Source organism: Pelodiscus sinensis, chromosome 10 (genome assembly GCF_049634645.1).
Source record: "Pelodiscus sinensis isolate JC-2024 chromosome 10, ASM4963464v1, whole genome shotgun sequence".
Lineage (NCBI taxonomy): Eukaryota > Metazoa > Chordata > Testudines > Trionychidae > Pelodiscus > Pelodiscus sinensis.
The window spans coordinates 21,718,510-21,739,768 of record NC_134720.1 but is presented as its reverse complement, the minus strand read 5'-3'; the positions used below and the strand labels follow the sequence as shown (position 1 = coordinate 21,739,768).

General features: G+C 45.1%; 1 protein-coding gene across 1 annotated transcript; it reads left to right on the top strand.

Annotated features, from left to right (window-relative positions):
• Nucleotides 1-4,672: 4,672 nt before the first annotated feature.
• Nucleotides 4,673-14,593, top strand: PAQR9 (progestin and adipoQ receptor family member 9). The gene is given in 2 exon segments (XM_075937663.1): nt 4,673-5,179; nt 5,182-14,593. Coding segments are annotated over 2 exon segments (1,242 nt in total). The 5' UTR covers nt 4,673-5,097; the 3' UTR covers nt 6,342-14,593.
• The last annotated feature ends 6,666 nt before the right edge of the window (nt 14,594-21,259 follow it).

Genomic DNA, 21,259 nt, shown 5'->3' with positions numbered 1-21,259 from the left:
GCACTGAGCAAACCACATGCTATTATGCATTATCCTTGTTTTTCTTACTGCCTTTGTTCACTTAGGGGCAGATTCTTCCACCCCACTTTCTTCTCTGGTCATGGTTGGGCCTCAATGCAGCAGAACTACTATGATTCTAGATCACAGGAGGGAAAGAGGAAGAATTTGGAAAGCCACAGAGGCTCCCTACAGATCTCATGTAAGAAATCAGTGCTTTTTGCGGAAATACTATGCTGCTCCCGTTCGGGCAAAAGTCCTTTTGCGCAAAAGGGCCAGTGTAGACAGCTCAGATTTGTTTTGCGCAAAAAAGCCACGATCGTGAAAAGTGCTTTTGCGGAAACGTGTCCGTGCCAATCTAGACGCTCTTTTCCACAAATGCTTTTAACAGAAAACTTTTCCGTTAAAAGCATTTGCGGAAAATCATGCCAGTCTAGATGTAGCCACATAGTATAGGCCAGGATATAATGGCATTAAAGCTACAGTAGTGGCCAGGGAGTGTCTCTGCTGTTTTTCTCTATTGCCTAGGAGAGAGGTTGCTGAGCAGTTCTGCAGGACAGATGGAAGCCTATCTCACTACTCAGACTGTTCACTAAGATCAGGATTTGGCCCCTATTCCCTGACTGGCAAGATTTAGTAATTTGAAGTGCATCTCCTAGCCACTAGCATGAGTATTAAGTGAAGAGTCAAGTCCTGCAGACCTTACTTACTTGTTTTCAAGGAAAAGTTTGCTTTACTATGGACTATGGGGTTGGAAGAACTCATGTGTGTACTGTCAGCATCTATTTTGATGTGTGAATATTCAAAACCAGTGAGAACAGGTTACACAGAACCCTCCCCATGTTGACGAGAGGTCTACTTCCATCTCTCCACATTCAACAAGGAAGTACAGCTTCCTTAGCCACAAACTTTACAAACAGGAGGTCCAGTTCTGCTACTAAAACTGTGGACAAGCAGTACCTTCCTCTGGGAGCAGTGCTTTGGGCTCATTATTAGTTAGGGCAGAGGCTGGATCCAGCCCTCCAGGTGAGTTGATCTGGCCCGCGGAGGCCCTACTGCTTCCCTCCCGCCCCCATGCTAATCAGGGCCTCAGGATGGGGGGAAGTGCACAAAGTCTCCTCCTGCCCTGCCTCCGCCCTGCAAGGAGTGTGGCACAGCGCTTAGAAGTGCTGCGCGCTCCTGGCAACAGGAGGAGACTTCACACGCTTACCCCCACCCCCAGGCCCTGATTAGCCTGGGGGCGGGAGCGAAGCGGTAGGGCCTCCGAGGACCAGATCAATTCACCTGTAGGGCTTGATCTGGCCCTGATTTGCCTGGGAGCAAGGGGGAGCCCACGAAATCTCTTGACCTGCGAGGGGTGTGGTGCTTCTGGACTTGGGGGCAGGAGGAGCACGTGAAGTCTCCTCCTGCCCTGCAAGGGGCTCAGCTTTTAAGTCAACTCGAAGTGCGATGCTCCCTGGAAAGGTGGGGGCAGGGAGTGAGAAACTGTCTTCCACCTCCCCAGGCTAAGATTGACCTGGGGGCAGAAGGAGGAGCACGCAAAGTCTCCTCCCACTGCCAGGGACATGGGTATGATTAAACATCTGCACAGAAATTTTCTTGGGAAAAGAAGTCATATTTAAGACAGACAGACAGACAGATGTCCTCCAACTGCATAAGGACTATGAAAACAAGAAAATATTATTTACTGAGAAAGGTGTATGGGGTTTCCCCTATGCCACACCAGGAAGGTGTGCACATAACAGACTTTTGAAAATGGCACGGGGACAATCTGATCCAGCATCCTTTAGCATTCACAACTTCTGTAGAAGTGACATCTCTATTCAGTGCAAGATTAGGTGCTTATTCACCTTTCAATATTCAGTTTACACAGATTCAATCAGATTGCTATAAGTGATATTTTTGTGATGTATAAATAAATCCACAAGGAGATGGTAAACTCAATATTCCTTTTAGAAGAAAAAAATAGAGGAATTTGAATGGACAGCTAAGTTGTAGATCTGACAATAATGGGACAACAGAGCAGCGCACTCAAAAACTTAAAAGACAGGTACCTCTGTTAGCTGTTTCCATTATGTCCCCCTCCCCCCTCACTGTTGTATATAAGAACCAGGCACAAAATGTTTAGGTAGTACTAATGGGATAAAACATACCCACATGTGGGATAGAAGAAAGCCTGTGTACCACTATAAGTCCCATTTAAGTCCTATTTTGAAGGCAAAAGAGGCGCTCTGGCCTTCTCCACAGGTGTGACTTTCACCTGTAACATCAAAAAGGCAACTTTGTCTCTGTGAATCTATTGTTTTTCTCATTTCTTCTTCTCTATTACTTTCCTCATATGCCTTATTTCAGTGACAGGCAACCTGTGCTAGTGAGTAGGCTACATGAAGGGCCCTCCATCTCAGCAGGCTACAAGACTGTTATAATCCAGATGGTCTCCCAGGCTAAGGTAATTTTGCTAATTGCGTTTGCTAGCACAGAATTTGTGGGGTGTGCCAACTGACCTGTAGCAGCACTTTGATTGGATGCCGAAGCAGTGCACAACTCTCATAATCAATGTTGTGTGCAATCAATACGCACTTCACTTCACATGTCTTAGCATTACATGCTTGTCATGTTAATAATACTGGTAGGAGTAAACAGATGGAAACTAAAGGTTCAGTATCAGGATCCTATCACCAAATATGCTCTTATCCCAGTCTGAGTCTGAGGTTAACCAGCTGTGCTGTATGGCCATTTTGGCTGGTTTTGAATGGTTAATTAATCTTTCAGATAGTTAGATCCTAACTATGAAGTCAGTGTAGAAACAGATAGGAAAGCAATTTAGGTTCAACTTTACTGTAGAGACAAATTCTGCCTGGACTTACACTATTAAGTCAACGGAGATGCACAGAATATAAATATCACAGAATCTATACCCTAGAGGTTCTGCTGAAGAAAAACAGAAAAGAGGCATGAACAGAAAAGGAAGAACAAATGTCCTTACTCCAGCAAAGCTTCCCACAAACTGGGAGTTTTTCAGGATCAGGTCTGAAAGTGAGAAGATAGGAAAGGTGGAAGAGGAGGGTTGAGATACCTCATAGGGGAATATACCAAGTGAAAGCTGTAATTTTGATCTGTGCTGATGTATCGAATGAGTGGGTTGAGGCATTAGGAATGGATTCTATCTTGCAGAAGTTCCAGCAACTAATATAAGCGGTACATGTGGATACAAGGTTGGAAGGACCGCAAACAATTTGGAATACAGGATTAGAATTCAAAATGACCTTGGCAAATCAGAGACTTGGTCTGAAGTCAACAAGATGAAATTCAATAAAAAACAAATGTAAAGTACTAAATGCACAATTACTAAATGGAAAATAAGCAGCTAAGTAAAAGGATTTGGGGTTTATAGTGAATCTCAAATGGAATGAGTCAATAATATGAGCAGTTGTGCAAAAGGCTAATATTCTAAGATGCATTAACTGAAGTGTTCTGTCAGACATGGAGGTAACTGTCCAGCTTTACTCTGCACTAGTGAAGCTTCAGCTGAAGCATTGTATTCAATACAATACATCTTTAGGAAAGATGAGGACAAACAGGAGAGTCCAGAGGACAGCAACTAAAATGGTAATAGGTGTAGAAAGCCTGACCTATGAGGAATGGTTAAAACAATTGGGCATGGTTAGTTCTGAGAAAAGAAGACCCTGAGGGGCAAGGGCTGAAATACTTTAAGGGCTGATATAAAAAGTACTATGATTATATATGATTATTTGCTATTTATGTATTTCAGTGAAATAATCATATTATTTTAGAACCTACAGTTGCCAAGTGTTTTTGAAAGATTTGTTAAAATTGCAAACAAAAAGAGGAAACACATCAGAACTATCCATCTGACCTATCCATTTGATCTACCCATCCCTCAGCCTGTGACCCCTTACCAAACTTTATCTACTGTCTTCTATTTATTATCTTTCAGTGTAGTTACATGCCTACAGTGCATTTTTTATCTGTATCACTTTTTATATTCTGATTATGTAACTGTACCAATTACATAACTGTACAGTTGATAAATGTAGGATTTGTCTAAGGATCAACACAGAGCCTCTGCTGTCAAGCCCCTAACAGATTCTCCCGGTCAGCCAGCATGTAGAAAGCTGCTGTTCACATTACATACCATGAGTACAGCATGTATACTCTGCCCAGGCATGTGTAATAAATAATTCACCGCAAGCCTTTTACATAGATTGGTGTCCGTTGCACAATGTAATGTCACCAAGCGAAAACACAGCCAGCATGGTACCTTGACATAACCATTCCAATGCAAAGTGTAAAAATCCAACGAATTAAAATTTAACCGGTTCTCTCTCTTGGGGGCTGGGGACTTGCCAGCTCTTTGTTGTATTTGGTCAGCGATTCCTGATTTGGCATCGCTGTCTCTTCTCTCCCAGGGGGCCCCCCTAGCTACTGTCGTCAGGCGTCTGCCCCGCTGCATTTAGTGTGACTGTGCATGAACCACTCTGCCGCATGAGGCTTTTTAACGAGCCACTTCTGTCTGTTGTAGTCCAATGCGGCTAATTACAAAGGACAAGACAATGCCGGCGGCCCCTCTCAAAGCACCTGGAAAATTGTCCCCCCTCCCCTCAAGCGCCCGCCCCTTCCCGCCCTCCCCAGAGTGGCTCCTTTGTGAGTTTCCTAGAAGGAGGCGAGGCAGCCGCAGGGAGCAGAGCGAGGGACGCGCTGCCGGCCGGGGATGCCAGTGACACGCAAGCCACCGCCCGGCGGGGAGGAGTGGCCCAGTCACCCCCTGCCTGACAGTGTATCGGGTGTTCAGAGCCAGGAAGAGACGGGGGCGGGGTGGGCGAGCGGGCCCTGCCGGCCTCGCAAATCAAGGGCTCTCCCCGCCCGAGCCGCCCGGCGCTGCAGTCCGCTGCGCTTCAATCATTAACCGGCGGGGGAGGCGTGCGCGGAACCGGAGCAGCGCATCGCTGCCCGGGGGGGCCACGCCGGGCACGGCTCGGTCTCCTCCAGCGGCAGGGGCTGAACTACCGCGAGGCTGGGTGGGCTCCTCTGCAGGAGGAGCTGCCGCCGCGCGTTGGCTGGGGCGATGCCGCTGCTGCAATGAGTGATGCTGGCGGGGGGAGGCGGGGGAGCAGCACAAATCCGCTGCAATTCCTCCTCCGGCGGCAGCCAGCAAAGCGGCTTTTCCTGCACCGGTCCTGCTCCGGCTGGGCGGCTGCGGCTCCGGGGCCTCCCCCCACCGCCGCCCCTGCAGAGGCGCTGCCGGCCGAGGGGCCACCATGCCCGGAGGCCGGGCAGCGAAGGACCAGGCGCTTCCCCCACCCTCCTCCGCCCCCCTGCTGCGCTGGGACGAGGTGCCCGATGACTTCGTGGAGTGCTTCATCCTGTCGGGCTACCGGCGGCTGCACTGCAGCGCCCAGGAGTGCCTGGCCTCCGTGCTGCAGCCCACCAACGAGACGCTCAACTTCTGGACCCACTTCATCCCCCTGCTCCTCTTCCTGAACAAGTTCTGCCGCCTCTTCTTCCTGAGCGGCGCCGGCGAGCTGCCCTTCCACCACCCTTTCCTGCTGCCCCTCTGGTGCTACGCCTCGGGCGTCCTGCTCACGTTTGCCATGAGCTGCACGGCCCATGTGTTCAGCTGCCTCTCGCTGCGCCTGCGCGCCGCCTTCTTCTACCTGGACTACGCCTCCATCAGCTACTACGGCTTCGCCAGCACCGTGGCTTACTCCTACTACCTGCTGCCCGGCCTGCGCCTGCTGGACGCGCGGGCCCTGAGCCGCTACCTGCAGCAGCGCCTGGGCTGGCAGCTGGACTGCAGCCTCCCCATCGCCCTCTACAGCGCGCTGGTGCTGCCGGTGGCCTTTGTGCTGGCGGTCACCTGCACCGTGGCTTGCTGCAAGAGCCGCTCCGACTGGTGCGCCTACCCCTTCGCCATCCGGACCTTCGTCTTCGCCATGCCCCTCAGCATGGCCTGCCCCATCATGCTGGAGAGCTTCCTCTTCGACCTGCGGGGCCACAACCCCACCCTCTTCGTCTACTTCTACAGGCGCTACTTCTGGCTCCTGGTGGCGGCTTTCTTCAACATCAGCAAGATCCCGGAGAGGATCCAGCCGGGGCTGTTCGACATCATCGGGCACAGCCACCAGCTCTTCCACATCTTCACCTTCCTCAGCATCTATGACCAGATGTACTATATAGAGGAAGGGCTGCTGCAATTCCTCCAATCCCCCCCTGCCTCCCCAACCTTCCTAGGCACCATCGGATACATGCTGCTCTTAATACTTTGCCTGGGAATGGTCATACGGAAATTTTTGAACGTTGCAGATCTCTGCAAACAGAAGTAGGCAGCCAGGTATATTTTTTCCTATAGTGATTCTTGTTCTTGTTCTTTTTAGAGGATGCTGCAAAAATTTAGGTGAAAAAAATCTACAAAGGAGCCTGATACCTTTCTGTTGAAAGTGACAAGAGGAAACAACCAATCACTGAACTGCTAGAATACTATTATTCTTAAAATGACTAGTTTCCCAAGGGAAGCAATCAAGCACTATTGTTTAAACTACTCTTACATTGTTGTTTAGGACACAAGATGAAACCATTTAGCACTATTGTTCAATCTGCTAGAAAAAAAATTGCATGAACTGTGAAGGCCCTTTTACTAACTCTAGACTGTTTAGAAGAGTATTGAAATCAGCAATATGTATACCGGCAGTTCGGGCACCGTGGTTATATCCACAGATTTTTAATCAAAATTCCCTGTGTGGAATTCCCTGGCAGATTATGCACAGAAGTTATTCTTCTGTGCTACTACAATAGTCTTTTGAGGTCACATGCACTGGAACTGGATTTGAAATGCAAACTAGTTGACAGCTATTGATGATTCCCCTCCCCCCCCCCAGTGTTACAGCTTCTCTGTAGCAACCAAGCTATAGTTAAGATTTTAGAGAGAGAGGTAAAACAACTGCAAACTGTTATGGAGCTATAATTTGATCAAGAGATTTTGGTGAGACTGTGTGATTGAAGCTTGAATGGTTGGCATAGTATCTCAAGTCAAAGTAGAAATACAGGATCATATTCTTAGCTGCACATTTCCATTGAAGCCAGTAGATCAGAAGAGGATCATACCCACAAAACCAAAACCTAGTTCCCTGCATTGAATACAGTAGGAGTTTTGTGAAGGTAAGGAGAGCATGATTTTGCCCAAAGACCCTAATTAAGATCTGATTTATTTTTTAAAGCTATGAAATATAGTGACCTAATTTCTGCTTCCCCTCTTCTGCTGTTCAGGTAATTAGGGCCAGATTCTGTCATCCTTGACTACTTGTAGAATGAGATACTACTGAATATGCATAGAACTACTGAACATGTTCTAGGAGGCAGAAACTGGCTCTAGATAAATAGTATTATATTTTGACATCCTTTAATCCAATTTACCTCTGCAGCACCTGGACATTTTAAAGCCCTACCTAAGTGGCTGTGCTGCTGCTGTTTCAGAGGGCAGAAGTTTTCATTGGGTAACTCATCCAGTTTACAGGTTAACACCACCACATCCATGAATATTTAAAAAATACAGATTTGCTGTGTCTATGCACAGCAACCCAGGTATTATCAGCAAAGCAACATACTGTTGATACTAATAAAGGATTTGTAGATTATAAACGGGGTTTTAAACAGAACTATTTTAAAGTTTTTTAATTGGAGAAACAAGCATGCAATAATATAATGCAAGGATATTATGGTCAACGTTCAGGTGACAAGCTACTTGTTATGCACCATTTTCAAAATGTATGATGGTTCTCTTCTAGTTTTATATTGCACAATAGCTTAATTGCTCTTTATACAGGTCAGATTCAGGATTACCTAGGGAAATGACATTTCTGATGAGCATATGTGACCCAATCTTGTAATAAATATTGGGAGCTCAATCTTGTTTTCCTGATTTAGGAAAAATTCCCATTATCATCAGTGAGTGTTTTGGTTGATTAGGGATTGCACGATCAAGCCCTGAATTTGAGGTCGCAGTCTTCACACAAACATGATTTTGAAGGCTGAATGCATCAGTGACTTTCATCTATATAGGGAGCTTTTATGGTGTTTCTCAGGATACCCAAGACAGAGTCAACTTGTTATTCCCCTGTCTCCTGTGTGGGAAAAACTTGCTTGTGCTTAACTGGGGTCAGCTCCTTCATACTACCAGCCTGTTAGCCACCCAGGCACTTTCCTCTGGGCTATACCAGCCCTTACTTTACCTTGCAGGCTAACAATAGCTATATCCTAGTCCCTAAGCCCCTTTGAAGTGTTCCCTTGTAATATCCAACCCTTTTCCCACTAAATTCTCACAGAAATACCAGGTCTCCTGTCCCCAATGGAACAGTGTACACACCAGCGGTATAACTCAGCACAAGATTAGCACCTTGCTTAACACCACAGCACTAAGATATATTTATTGTGAAAAACAACCATACCTTTATTAGCAAAGATTCAAGAGGTAGTGAGTAAGGATAATGGAAACACAAGGGTTACATATAAAACAAATGCATAACACACATTCTAGAGACAATTAGCTTAACCTCCTTGTCTAATAAAGTTTCTGCTCCAAAGCCTTTTTCAACATTTTCGATGAAGGCTGGTTCTGATCCTATTTTCATAAATGCATACACATTGCTCGTTTACTTCCTAAATACAGAATGGTGAGATATTTACTTTGTTCCCCAAATATAGCCCAGCAAATCTTTGAGGTATCTCTCAAGATTAGGAAAAACTTAAAAAACAACAAATAGTCTAGTTGCACCATAAAGACTAATAAAACATGTAAATGATATAATGAACTTTTGTGGGTGTAACCCACTTCTTCAGATGACTGGAATATTAGAAGTCCAGATCCAGATCTCCTGCTGTGTTTCTCTATGAATTTCTTCCTGAAATTCTTGCAATCCTTCATCTGAATTCAGCTTGAATTGGTGATGGAAGATCCATTGCGAATGAGATAATACTTAATTTACATGTCAACAGAGAATGGATAAAACAGCTCTTGTCTGACAGGAAGCTTATCTCTACCCCTGCTGTGATACAGACTCTAAGAACATATTTTCAGTATACATACAGAACTCCTTACATAGTATTTATACATACATTTCACAATGACAATGAACAGTGTGACCCAGCTTTTCATTTAAGACCCCATGTAACATTCTTTGGTGAACCAGAATATGCATATCAGAATTAGGATAATCTTGTACCCCCTTTCCGGTTGACATTAAGGGATCTTGGGTCACTCCATGCACCACTCTGATAATGGGGGTAGATTTCCAAAGACTCTGATAATGGGGGTAGATTTCCAAAGACAGAATGCTCCACTAAAAGTCAATAAAATTGGCACATTTAAATTGACATTTGTGCTTTGCACATTTTTCCCAGAGTGCTTATCACTAAGGTCCTTTATGCCTGAGCAGAAGCAAATCTTTTCCAGTGTGACTATCTTTTTAGATCCCTTGGTCCAATAACTTCTGCTCTTCTTCAGCTGGCAATCTTTATGCATCCAAAACTTTCATTGAAGTCAGAGTGTTTCAGTCTGGATGAAAACTACAGCTATTAAGGGTGCTTGAATCCATAGGTAAATTCTCTTCACTGCCTACTTTTGGGGTTAAAAAACAACAATGGTCCAGTAGCACCTTAAAGACTAAAAAAACATAAATAGTATCATGAGCTTTTCTGGGTACAACCCACTTCATCTGAAGAAGTGGGTTGTACCCACGAAAGCTCATGATACTATTTATATATTTTTGTTAGTCTGTAAGGTGCTACAGGACCATGCTTTTTTTAGCTGCAGATTAACATGGCTTCCCCTCTGATACTTTTGAGGTTGTTTACAACAGAGAATGCATCTTCCCCATTCCATTATATTAATCTGGTGATAACTGAGGCATGATGGGTCAATGAGATGGGTTTTTCTCATGACCCAAGATGTGGATAATAGAAGGACAAGGGGACCCATTCACCTTCTTTCCCTATATATATTTTTTACAGTTTGTAGTTTTGGTTTTAGTGAGCTACAATTTAATAAAATGTGGCCACACAAAGATATCACATTCATTCTGTGTCAGCTATGGGGCTCCTAACACATCATTTGTGGAATCACAAATCATGTGATTAAGTTGTGTAAATCCATGGTCCCCAAACTGTGGTCCATGAGTATTTATTGATGGTCTGTAGACAGCAGGCTGGTCCCATGTGCTCGTTTCCAGTTGCTAAACCACAGTAAAAGATGCTAAAACCTACATTAAACACTCTCCTGATCTTTCTTTATAAATGATTATATTTGCCCCAGTGGTGTTACTCAGTTGCCAGTAACATAGGAGGTGGTCTGCACAATAGCCAGTAGGAGAGGAGACTGGCCCTGAAAAATTCTATTTAAAAGTATTTCACACTCTGAAAAGTTTTGAAAATCCTTTAACAAATACAAAGCCAGCTCTTGCAGCTGTACCATACTCCACACTCTCCCACTTCCAAGGGAGTTTTGAGTGTGGAGCCTCTGCAGGATCTGGCGCATGGCACAGTTAGAACATCTTCATAAATTATGCACATACGCTGTGAGTTTGAAAGTATGATGTTAAGAACAAAGCTGATGTTTCAGATGTGATGCATCCACTTTAAAAGAAAATATTTTTAGCAGTGAGATGGCTCACCCAAACTTCAAAATAAATTATTTCTTTTAAAGATTTTTAAGAGATGGGATTAGAGCCTTCAACCAGCATTTAAGAAATGTAAAAGAAATCAGGCCAGGGGGAACAGCTCACAATGCTAACAGACAGCTCAGAAATAGCTGAGTGTAAGCTAATTGTAGAGAAAGTCTTTAAACCATACTACATAATAAGTTTTATTTGTGCTTGTGTCAGTAACAATGTAGAGGGCATCTTGAGAAGCAATGTCAGAAAGGCCATGGCTAACTTGTAAAAATACATTTGATATTTGCAGTTAGGCTATGTGAGATCATCTATATATATCCCAATTACAACAGTATATGGGGTTGGATTATCTATGGCTGCAAGTATAACTGGAATCTTATTTCCATTCATAAATGGTAGCTGTGAATCCCACCTGATATACAGATTTGTGTTCAAAAAGGCTCCCAAGGACATTCAGAACATTTCTTCATTCCTAAACATCTGTATTTCAGCAAAGTTTTGATGTGTATTTTAGCATCTTGAGAAGCAATGTCAAGACCAGCTGTAGAATTATTTATGAATGCTAATGGCAAGTGCAACTTTCTGATTTTTTGTACTCTCAGTGCACTGGATATATCAAAAGGGTGAATATGTCAAGTAGGTCTGCCTAGCTTTTCAGTATTGTAAATAATTTGTTTTAAATGCAGATTAATATTGCATTCTAATGAGAATTGCCACATTTCTCTGCAGAATTTCTAGGGAACTATTACTTGAATGTCTATATTCATTTGTTGGAGGACACGTGTAGATGATGCAATATATTTGATGGCCAGTTTTTAATGAATATAGATAAAATATAATTGAGTTAGGGAGGCTAAAAATGAGACAAGCCATCCTCAGATATGGGACCCATTCCTGCTCTCATTAAGTGAATGGCAAAACTTCTACTGGCTTTAAGCAGGAGCCATCCCCTTGGCTTTCATGTATACAAAAGAGAAATCAGTGCATGATTCTACAGTCATGTCCAAATCTGGATGCAGATCTGCTCTCTGATAGCTATGAACTTTAGAGGCATTTTAGGGGACATCTAGGAGGGCATTGAACAGGCACCTGCCAGAAAACTCACTCCAAGCACAGGGAGCAGAGAATGAAAGATTTCAGCTCCAATCTGTATGAGCAGGTACTTCTCAGACCTTACATGAAAGGAGTCATGGAGGGATGGGATTTGGGGCTCAGAAAGAAATATGTCCTATGTATGTTATAAGCATTTCCTTTCATGTCCCAGCAGTAGTCCCTATCCTGACACACTTATGCAAGTGTGCACAGATCACGTGGGGCTGCTGCTACACAGAATGTTGGTGCACAATTGCATTATTTTGTAATGAATGAATGGCCAGCACCATAGCCTTGCTGTCAGCATGACAGTGAGCAATGGCAAGCTTCCAAACTACTTGTAGCATGTAAACTGGAGTAAAAATTACTCCAGTGAGTTACATAGCTGGCTTATAGAAACTCTCTTTGGGTACTATGGCAGTACTTCATTCTACATGTGGGAAGCATAGTGTATTCATCTGAGTGTTGGAATCTAGAATGCCAAGCCAGCTCAGAGCTATTTCACAGCAAGACTAGCTTCTGAGCTCTGGAAACAAGGTGAAAGGGTATGCATACACAGAGTTCCAGTCGGTATGCCGTAAGGGGAGAGATTTGGCAGTTAGAACTAGATCATTATTATGTTTTCTCATGTGAGAGTTGATTATTTATTTAAAGTTTCCTGCTCATTGTGTCGATGCTGAATTCAGCCTCATTTATTATGTTTATGTCAACAATGCTCAACAAAAGTGTGAGTCTGACAGTTTGCTTTATTTTTATGTATAAATTTCATTCCATTACAGTAGTCCAGGCAGTGCAACTGTGATTGTTGCATTTCATAACTGATCATATGGTTGACATCCACATGCCTTTTAGCACCAAATAATGCATACCGTAATAACCCAGATACCAACAGCATGTCTTATTGCCTATAACAGTCAATGTGATCAAATGGTCTGAGCAGAGAACCAGAAGGTCCTGCCTTCTGACTTTAACTGCCACTATTTTTTTCTGTAACAGATTAACTCGGCTATCCCCTGAAGCTACTATATGGTCTGTGATCTTGGGCAGATTATTTAAACTTTCTGGAGCAAATTCATGCAAATAATTGGAACACAACAGGGGTGAATCTGCCTCCCGTGATCTCAGTTTCCCCATCTGTAAAATGGGAATAATAAACCTCACCTACCTCATAGGCATGTTCTGAGGATTAGCTAATGTTTGTAAAGTGCTTAATAAAATGTAAAGAACTCTATAGGTGCTAAGTAATAGTCATAAACATTCAGCACAAGGAATGTCATATTCAAGGGGGCTTGTTCTCTCCCTGAGAGAAGCATGGCTGTTTCTAGAATCAGGAACTCATGGCAAACAAGTGGACAGACCCTATCTATCCTCCTTATAGTCTTACCTGTAGAACAGCCTGATCCTACTCCCTTTGAGGTCAATGGCAAAACTCCCCGACTTCGGAAAGCCTCAAATGAACAATACACCGTTTTAGAAGTCAACTAAATGCAAAGAAGTCAGTGGAGGAGCAGGGAGGAAAGCAAAAGAGGTTTGCCTTTCATTTTTATAAATGCCGACTACTGATTAATTTGTACAGAGCAGCCTTTTAACACTCATGAGGCCTGACTGCTTATTTGATCCTGTTCCCAGTTATTGTGATGACAATGGGAAAAGATGTAAATGGGAGTAGGATCTGGCCTCAAATTCCCTCATGCCCTTTGTGCACCACTACTAAGTCTTAGCTGAGTGATAAAGATCTGCTGCACCAGTCCTGATTAAGTAACTAGTATTTAGAGACGTGTAAACTTTGTTCATTTGTTGGATCAGTCTAATATACATACACCCCAGTGACTTCAGCCAATTTAGGCTTTGACCATTATATGCATCAAAACTGAATGGAATATCTGATCCTTCTCTTCAGCCACTTTCCCCTTCTTTCTGGAAAACCTCTGTGAATGATAGCTACAAGCAGAACAGATGAATAGCTAAAAGAAAAGTTTTCAGGAGCTTGTTCTAAGTGGTGGAAGAAGTAAAGACAGGGCAGAAACAGAGGCCAAATAGTTTGAATAAAATTAAGAATCTTTATGCCAAACTTCACCCTTTATCCTACACTAATAAAATCCTGGATTCTATATCGTGCCTGTAGGTCATCCATGTAGGCTGCATAACTTTAGGCACAATTAAAAGCTAAGGGAATGAGTATGGGGCACCATCCTTTATATACTCAGGTGAAATGTAAGATACAAAGTGTTTACATGGATCAAAAGATACAGACTTCCTTTCAATATGTTTATTTTTGTTGGGGCTGAGAGCAGAAAGAAACTAAATGATTTTCTCCACTGAGAATTTATTAAAATAGGACCTGCTCTGCTCCACTGAAATCAATAGCAATTTAGCAATTGACTCGAATGGGAGCAAGTTTATGCCCATAATTATTTAAGGGAAAAGACCATCAGGAGCCTTCCTGATCCCTGGGAGTTTCTTCATGGCTGGCTATATATCTTAAGGAGCCTCTTACTGTGTTATAGATGAATGCCTTAGGGCTTGCAGCTGCAAATGGGAGTCAATAGCATGGAAAATACAGCAACAGTTGCATCTTTTTTATCAGCTAGTGATTCAAGCACTTTTCAGTATAAAGGAAATATCTTGTCTAAGGGACTCTGCATGCAACTGAATAAAACAGTGTGAATCTTCATTTCAGTTGAATTGTGTTTGTTTTTTTGAGGAATTTGCCCTCTGTAAAGTCTTGGATGCTGACTACCGTATACATAATTACTATGCACTTTTAGCCGAAAGAAAAGTGTTAGCTATAAATAAAGTTGTTTCTGAACTCCTTGTAGAAAGTTGTGTGTGTGGTTTCTTCATTTCTTTCTCCATGCTAGTGGGGGGCCTCTGGGAACAGAAATATACTACATACAGCCATTTAGATAAATTGGATGCTTTCAAGTTGGCAGGGCCTGATGAAATACACCCTACCCTACTTAAGGAAGTAGCTGTAGCAATCTCAGACCTGTTAGTCATTATCTTTGAGAACTCATAGAGAACAAGTGAGGTCCCCAGGGCACAGAGAAGGGCAAACAGTATCTCTCTCTTAAAATGGAAACAGAGAAGACTCAGGAAATTATAGGAGAGTCACCCTAACTTCAATTCCTGGAAAGATATTGAAACAAACTACTAAGCAATCAATTTATGAGCACCTAGGGGTTATAAGGTAATAAGGACTAGCCAGCATGGATTTGTCAAGAACAGATTGATTTGGCACAATTTAACTTCCTTCTTTGACACAGATATTAGCCTTGTAACTTGAACTTGAAGCTATGTGTGTGATATATCTTGAGTCTAATAGGGCTTTTGACATAACCCCACAGATATTCTCATAAACAAACTGGGGAAATGTGGTCTAGATTAAATTACTTTGCATAGCAAGTTGAAAGACTGAATGAGTAGGTATAACTGGTTGGCTGTCAGACTGGAAGGATATATACATAGTGGAATCCCACAAGAATGAGTCTTGGGTCCCATACTACTCAGTATTTTTATTAATGATTTGGATGATGGACTGGAGAATATGCTTATAAAATTTTCATATGGGAGGGATTGCAAACCCTTGGAGAACAGGATTACAATTGAGAATCAACCTTGTTAAATTCACAAATTAGCCTGAAATCAACAAGATGAAATTTAATAAAGGCAAATGCAAAGCATTACACTTAGGAAGGAAAAATATCAAATGCACAAATATAAAATGGAATAATTTACTAGGCAGTACTATTACAAAGAAGGATCTGGGACTATATAGCAGATCACAAACTGAATATGATCGAACATGATGCAGATGCAAAACAAGCTAATATTCTAGATCATATTCACAACAGAGTTTATATATAATGAGATAATTCTCCTGCGCTTTATACTGTATTGGTTAGGCCTCAGCTGCAGTTTTGTGTTCAGCTTTGGGCATCAAATTTTAAGAAAGATATGGACAAATTGGAGATAATTCAGAAAAGATCAACAAAAATGATAAAGGGGTTAGAAAACCTGCCTGATGAGGAAAGATTAAAGAACTTGTCTTGAGAACAGAAGACTGAGGAGGGGCCTGATAACAGTCTTCAAATACATTTAAGGGGCTGTGTTTAGACTGCATCCCTTTTCCGTAAAAGGGATGCAAATTAGACATATCGCAATTTCAAATGAAGCAGGGATTTAAATCCTCCCTGCTTCATTATCATAAAAATGGCTGCCGCTTTTCTCTGGCTCGGAGCTTTGCTGGAAAAAAGCGCCAGTCTAGACGCGGATCTTTCCTTTCAGAAAATAAAGCCTTTTCCGAAAGATCCCTTATCTCTCTTAAAATGAGGGATTGCCTACCTCGATGAGGGACAGCAAAGCATTTGTGTCTTGGAGTGCTCTGATTGCCATCACTCGGGACACCATAGCACTATGCAGCATCGAGCCAGGGCTGCCCCTGGGCACTCCGGTGCGTCTCGTGGATGCGATGCTATCAGCCAGGCTGCACTTGCTCCAGGCTGCCATCCAGGAGGTCCATCAGGAGACTGTCAGTATCCAGGAGGCCCTGCGGGAGAGTGTCCACCCCGAGGAGCACTCAGAGCCTCCCTGGTCTGCCTGACTGGGGGCTTGTGCCTCATTCCTCCCTCACGTCCTTCCATGTACCCCTCGCTAGCCCCCCTTCTTAATGTCAAAAAATAAAATTCACATATTTTCAAAAATATAAACTCTCTTTATTTAACAAAACTGGGGGGGGGGGATGAAACTTTTGGGAGAATGGGGAAAGGAGGCAGGAGAGGGAAGAGAGAGGGTAGGAGAGGGGAGGGGGAAAACTGGGAGGAGGGAGCTGGAAGGGGGAAGCAAGGGGAAGAAGGGGGAGGGGAAGCTCAGGGTTCAGGGGTGGGTGTCTCCCCAGCACAGCGGGTGCGGGGGCCTCGGTGTCCCTGTGGGGATGGGGAGGAGGGTGTTGAGGTTGAGGTGGAGGGTGTGGAGGTTGAGGAGGGAGAGGCGGGAGGGGGAGAAGGAGTGGGAGGAGGAGTGGCAGCTGCGGAGGCAGCAGGCGCTGGAGCGGCACGAGACAGCATGCTCTGTGCCAGGATCTGCAGGTGTTCGCAGATGGCATGACCCTGGGCAAGCAGCTCCCACTGGAACTCCCGGTCATCCTGCATCCAGTGCTCCACAGTGTGGTGCAGGGCTCACAGGGCCCCCAGGTGCTGCTGTCAGTACCCCTGTAGAGTTCGGGTGGACCTGCTGAGCCCTTGGGTGAGGGAGCATGTCCTGTGTGGTGTGGTGAGCCCTGCATGCGCAGCTGGTGCAGCTGTGGAGAAACAAGAGAAGTTGTCAGTTTTCCCTGGGGACACAGTGGATGAAGCCCAGCCCCCCTCTGTGAGGTGAGGATGACCGTGCCCTGCACCGTCAGAACCAATGTGCTTGCACAGAGGCCATGGTCAGAATATCTGGCTATCCCCGGAAGTGGAAGCTGCCCCGAGACCTCACCCATGCCCCTGTGCTGTGTATAGTGCAGCCCAGGTTGTGAGGGGAGATGTCCCCTGCCTCTGTGTAGAGAGGGCTTGTGAAGGGAGGGCGTCCTGCTGTGTCCCTGCCTGGGGTCAGAGGCATGTCATGTCTCTTCACACACGCGTGTGGCCATGAGGCCACAGCCCCTGCGTGGCAGGCAACTGGAGCCACCTGCCTGGGGTGGCACCGAACATGCTCACACATGCACAGGTCGCTGCATGATCCGTGGTAAGCAAGGACTGTGCGCATGGTCTCTGGTCTTCCTCCCCGCACCCTCAGGAAGGGGATAGTGATGGCATTCACCTGGTGTGGCCTCCCCGGACAACCCTGGTGACTCTGCTGCTGGGACAGCTTGTGGGTCCTGTCGGTGTGGCACCCTACGTGGTGGCTCCTGTGGCTCCTCCTCTGCGCCCTGGTCAGGCCCTCCGCTCCCGGATCGGTGCCCCCCGGGGTGGCACGGACCGTCCCGCCCCCAATGATGCGGTCCAGGGCATCAAAATAGGGGCTGGTGTCTGCCCCTGTTGAGGAGCTGCCCCGAGTGGCCCTGGCGTATGCCTGCCCCAGCTCCTTAATCTTCATGCGCACCTGCTCTTGGGTGCGCACGTGGCTTTTGGTGGCCATGGTGGCAGCTATGCGGCCGAACACGGTGGCGTTCCTCTGTCTAGTGCAGAGATCATGGACGTTGGAGGCCTCCCCCCAAACCTCAATGAGGTCCATGATCTCCGCACTAGTCCAGGAGGGCACTCGCCATCTCCAACCCCTGGCTGGCTCCTGGGAATTGGGGAACTGGGCGGGGGACAGCTGGTGTGCTGCCTCCTCTGAGATGCACTGGCAACGCTAGCCACATGGGAAATGAAGTTCCAACTTCCCTGGGCTTTTTCCTGTTTACCTCGAGAGCAATAGAGGCGAAGTTCTGGCCAGAGCTGGGTCCTGTGGGGTGCCTCTCAGAGGCCAAGAATCTCGACTTTCTCAGCCTGGGGCCTACAGTATTGTGAATTTGACCACAGAAGTTCAAAATTTGTGTTACTCCTCGTGAGAAGCAGGTATACTGAAATCGATTTCAGCGGCTTCTAAAACTGTTGGAACGGGCTTGGTAGCGTGCATGGCTGTCTGGTAGCCTAGGCGGGGGAAGGCTCTGCCTTCCCAAATTGCCAGGCATGGCCCTGCCTACACTCTGCCACCAGAACACCTGCTGTAGGCATTCTTGGGACGGAGTGTTGCTGCCCCCAGTGCCTGCCTTCCTGCCTCTCCCGGGTGCTGGACAGTAGGGGCTGCGTGGTGTGTCCTCTTTCCTTCCTCAGTGTTCCGGGGCTGGGGAGGCTGGGCTGCACAGCACACCCTCCTTCCTCCTCCGCACCCCGGGGATGGGGTGATCACATGCCTGCCCACTTCCCTCTCCTCCTGTTGGTTGGGGTGGCATACACATGTGGCGTGCTGCTCTGCCTCCCTGGGGGGAGGGTAGGAAAGGGGCAGGGGCTCAGCAGAAGGGGCGGAGTTGGGGGGTTGCCTCCCCCACCCCTACCTTGACCATGGTAGCATCAACTCCTTGTTTAGAAAATTGACCTTATGCAGCTAAATTCAACCTAAACTCCTAGGCTGCATCTAGACTGGCAAGATTTTGTGCAAAAGTGGCTGATTCTGCGCAAAATCTTGCCACCTGTCTACACTTGCCGCGAGTATTTGCGCAAGAACACTGACTTTGCACAAGAGGGCCAGTGTAGACAGTCAAGTTAATTTCTTGTGCAAGAAAGCCCAATGACTAAAATGGCTATCGGAGCTTTCTTGCGCAAGAGAGCGTCTACAGTGGCACGGATGCTTTCGCGCAAAAGCAAATCTTTTGCGCAAAGGCACATGCCAGTATAGACGCTCGCTTGCGCAAATACTTTGAATGGAAAAGCTTTTCTGTTAAAAGTATTTGTGCAAAATCTTGCTAGTCTAGATGCAGCCCTAGTGTAGACCAGGCCTGAGAAGGTGCAGCATTATTCAGCTATGTACAAAACAGATGTGGGGGGAGGGAAGGAAGAGACTCTAAGTAAAGAAGAAAGTATGCTCAAACCCATAATATTCTGAGCAACCCAGTTAACCTCTTGATGACCGTTGTACTACATCCCTCCCTCTTAATTTACAGTCTGGATGTAGTCTTTTAAATTACCAGAGACTTGTCTCTCTCTCTTGTAAATTACCAGGGTCTTGTCCCTCTCTGTGGCAGCCAGGTTTGCTTCTGGGGCAGAAACTCATCTCCTTCCTGTGGTGTTTTAGATGCTGCTTGTAATTATTAGAACTGGTAGCACTGGCTGTTGGGAATCTGGAAGCTCAGGAAACAGGGAGGAGGGTGAGGAGATGGGCCAGGCCTGAGCAAGAGCTACAGAGGGGAGCAGCAGCAGCTTTGTAAAGAGGTTTCACCTTTGGTAAATAAAGGCCTGTTGAAGTTTGTCACTACCTTGCTTGCATGATACAACATCTTTTGGGGGTCTACCTTCCTGGGCTTGAGATGCTGTTTGATATCCAACAAATCATAGATGATTAATTGTCCAATCATTTATAACACAGACCATTTAAAATTTATGCACAGATGCAAAATGAGCACATCCACGGTAGAAACACCTGTCAGGAGCCCGAGTCCCTTTTCACTTGCTTTGCATTTTGTTATTGTGTCACTTTCATCGACTATATCTTCTAAGAGCAAATATTGTAAGTTTTTCACTGCTGACTCCAATGCCGCCATTGCAAATTCTGCTTTGGGCCAAGTTAAGTTCCCCTCTCAGCCAGCAATTAATTGTCTTTGAATTCTCTCATAATTAATATCAAACCAATCTGTCCTGCATCATCTCCTCTGAGACATTTCCAAATGAGCACTGTTCTATTAATCTTTTTAGCTCTGCCACATAGACAGGCACCTTTTGCCCTGGCATCCCCAGCCTGCTCTGAAACTTGAACCATTCCACGGTGATGTCTGGCTTTGGTGTGTAGTGCTCTAGTAAGATCATTGGCAGATCTACTATACTTTTATTTCCTGACAAACTTCCCAAGAAGAACCAAGTGCGACTGCCACAGACACTCAGGTAAATTGCTTTCCGAGTGGCCATAGCTATAATCTCATTGGCAGGAAAACAGTGGCCTTTGCCATTAATGCTGCCACTCCTCACTTGCTCCATGAAGGTGCTAGTCTATGTTTTTCTTTGTTGTCAGTTTTGTAAGGGGACCACTCCGTGCACAAGAAATACACTTTTCCTATAATACTCAAGGCATGGAACATGCTGCTTTATTCAATTCTATGTGGGGGGAAGGGATACTAACATAGCTCAATTTGTAGTGAAACAAGTGCTAGGACTCACCCAATATGTTTTATATTCATAGCTGGTGTGGCAAGCCCAAGGTGCTGGGGATATGAACTACCTAACCCCCCCCCCCACACACACACACCCCCAGCAAAGCAAGTTACAGCAACCCAAGCGCTACCTACACCAGCACTACATTGGTAGGAGACACTTTCCTGCTAATATAGCTTCTACCAATCATGGAGGTGGAGTCACTATGCCAAGAGGAGAGCATCCTCCTGTCAGCATAGAAGCATGTGTGTTACCCAGGCTAACAGCAATTGGTAGGAACAAGTGGGCACTTCAACCAGAACTGTATTAAATGAAAAGTATGTATTTTTCATTAAAAAAAGCAGAGCATTTAAGTCCAGATCAAAGGCATTTAGGTGTCTAACTTTCATTGATTTCACCCAGGGTTAGTCTTATTTATAATTTAAGAAAACAAATCTGACTTTTTATTGTTTGCATTGAACATTGCAGAGTTTGTCTGATGTCAAAATTCATAAATATTCTGTTTAACTGTAAACTTGGAATATTCAATTAGAGAGAGAGAAGGTGAGTGAGGTAATGTCTTTTATTGGACCAATGTCTGTTGGTGAAAGAGACAAGCTTTCAAGCTCCACTAAGCTCTTCTTCAGATATCTCTGTGTAACTTGAAAGCTTGTCTTTCAC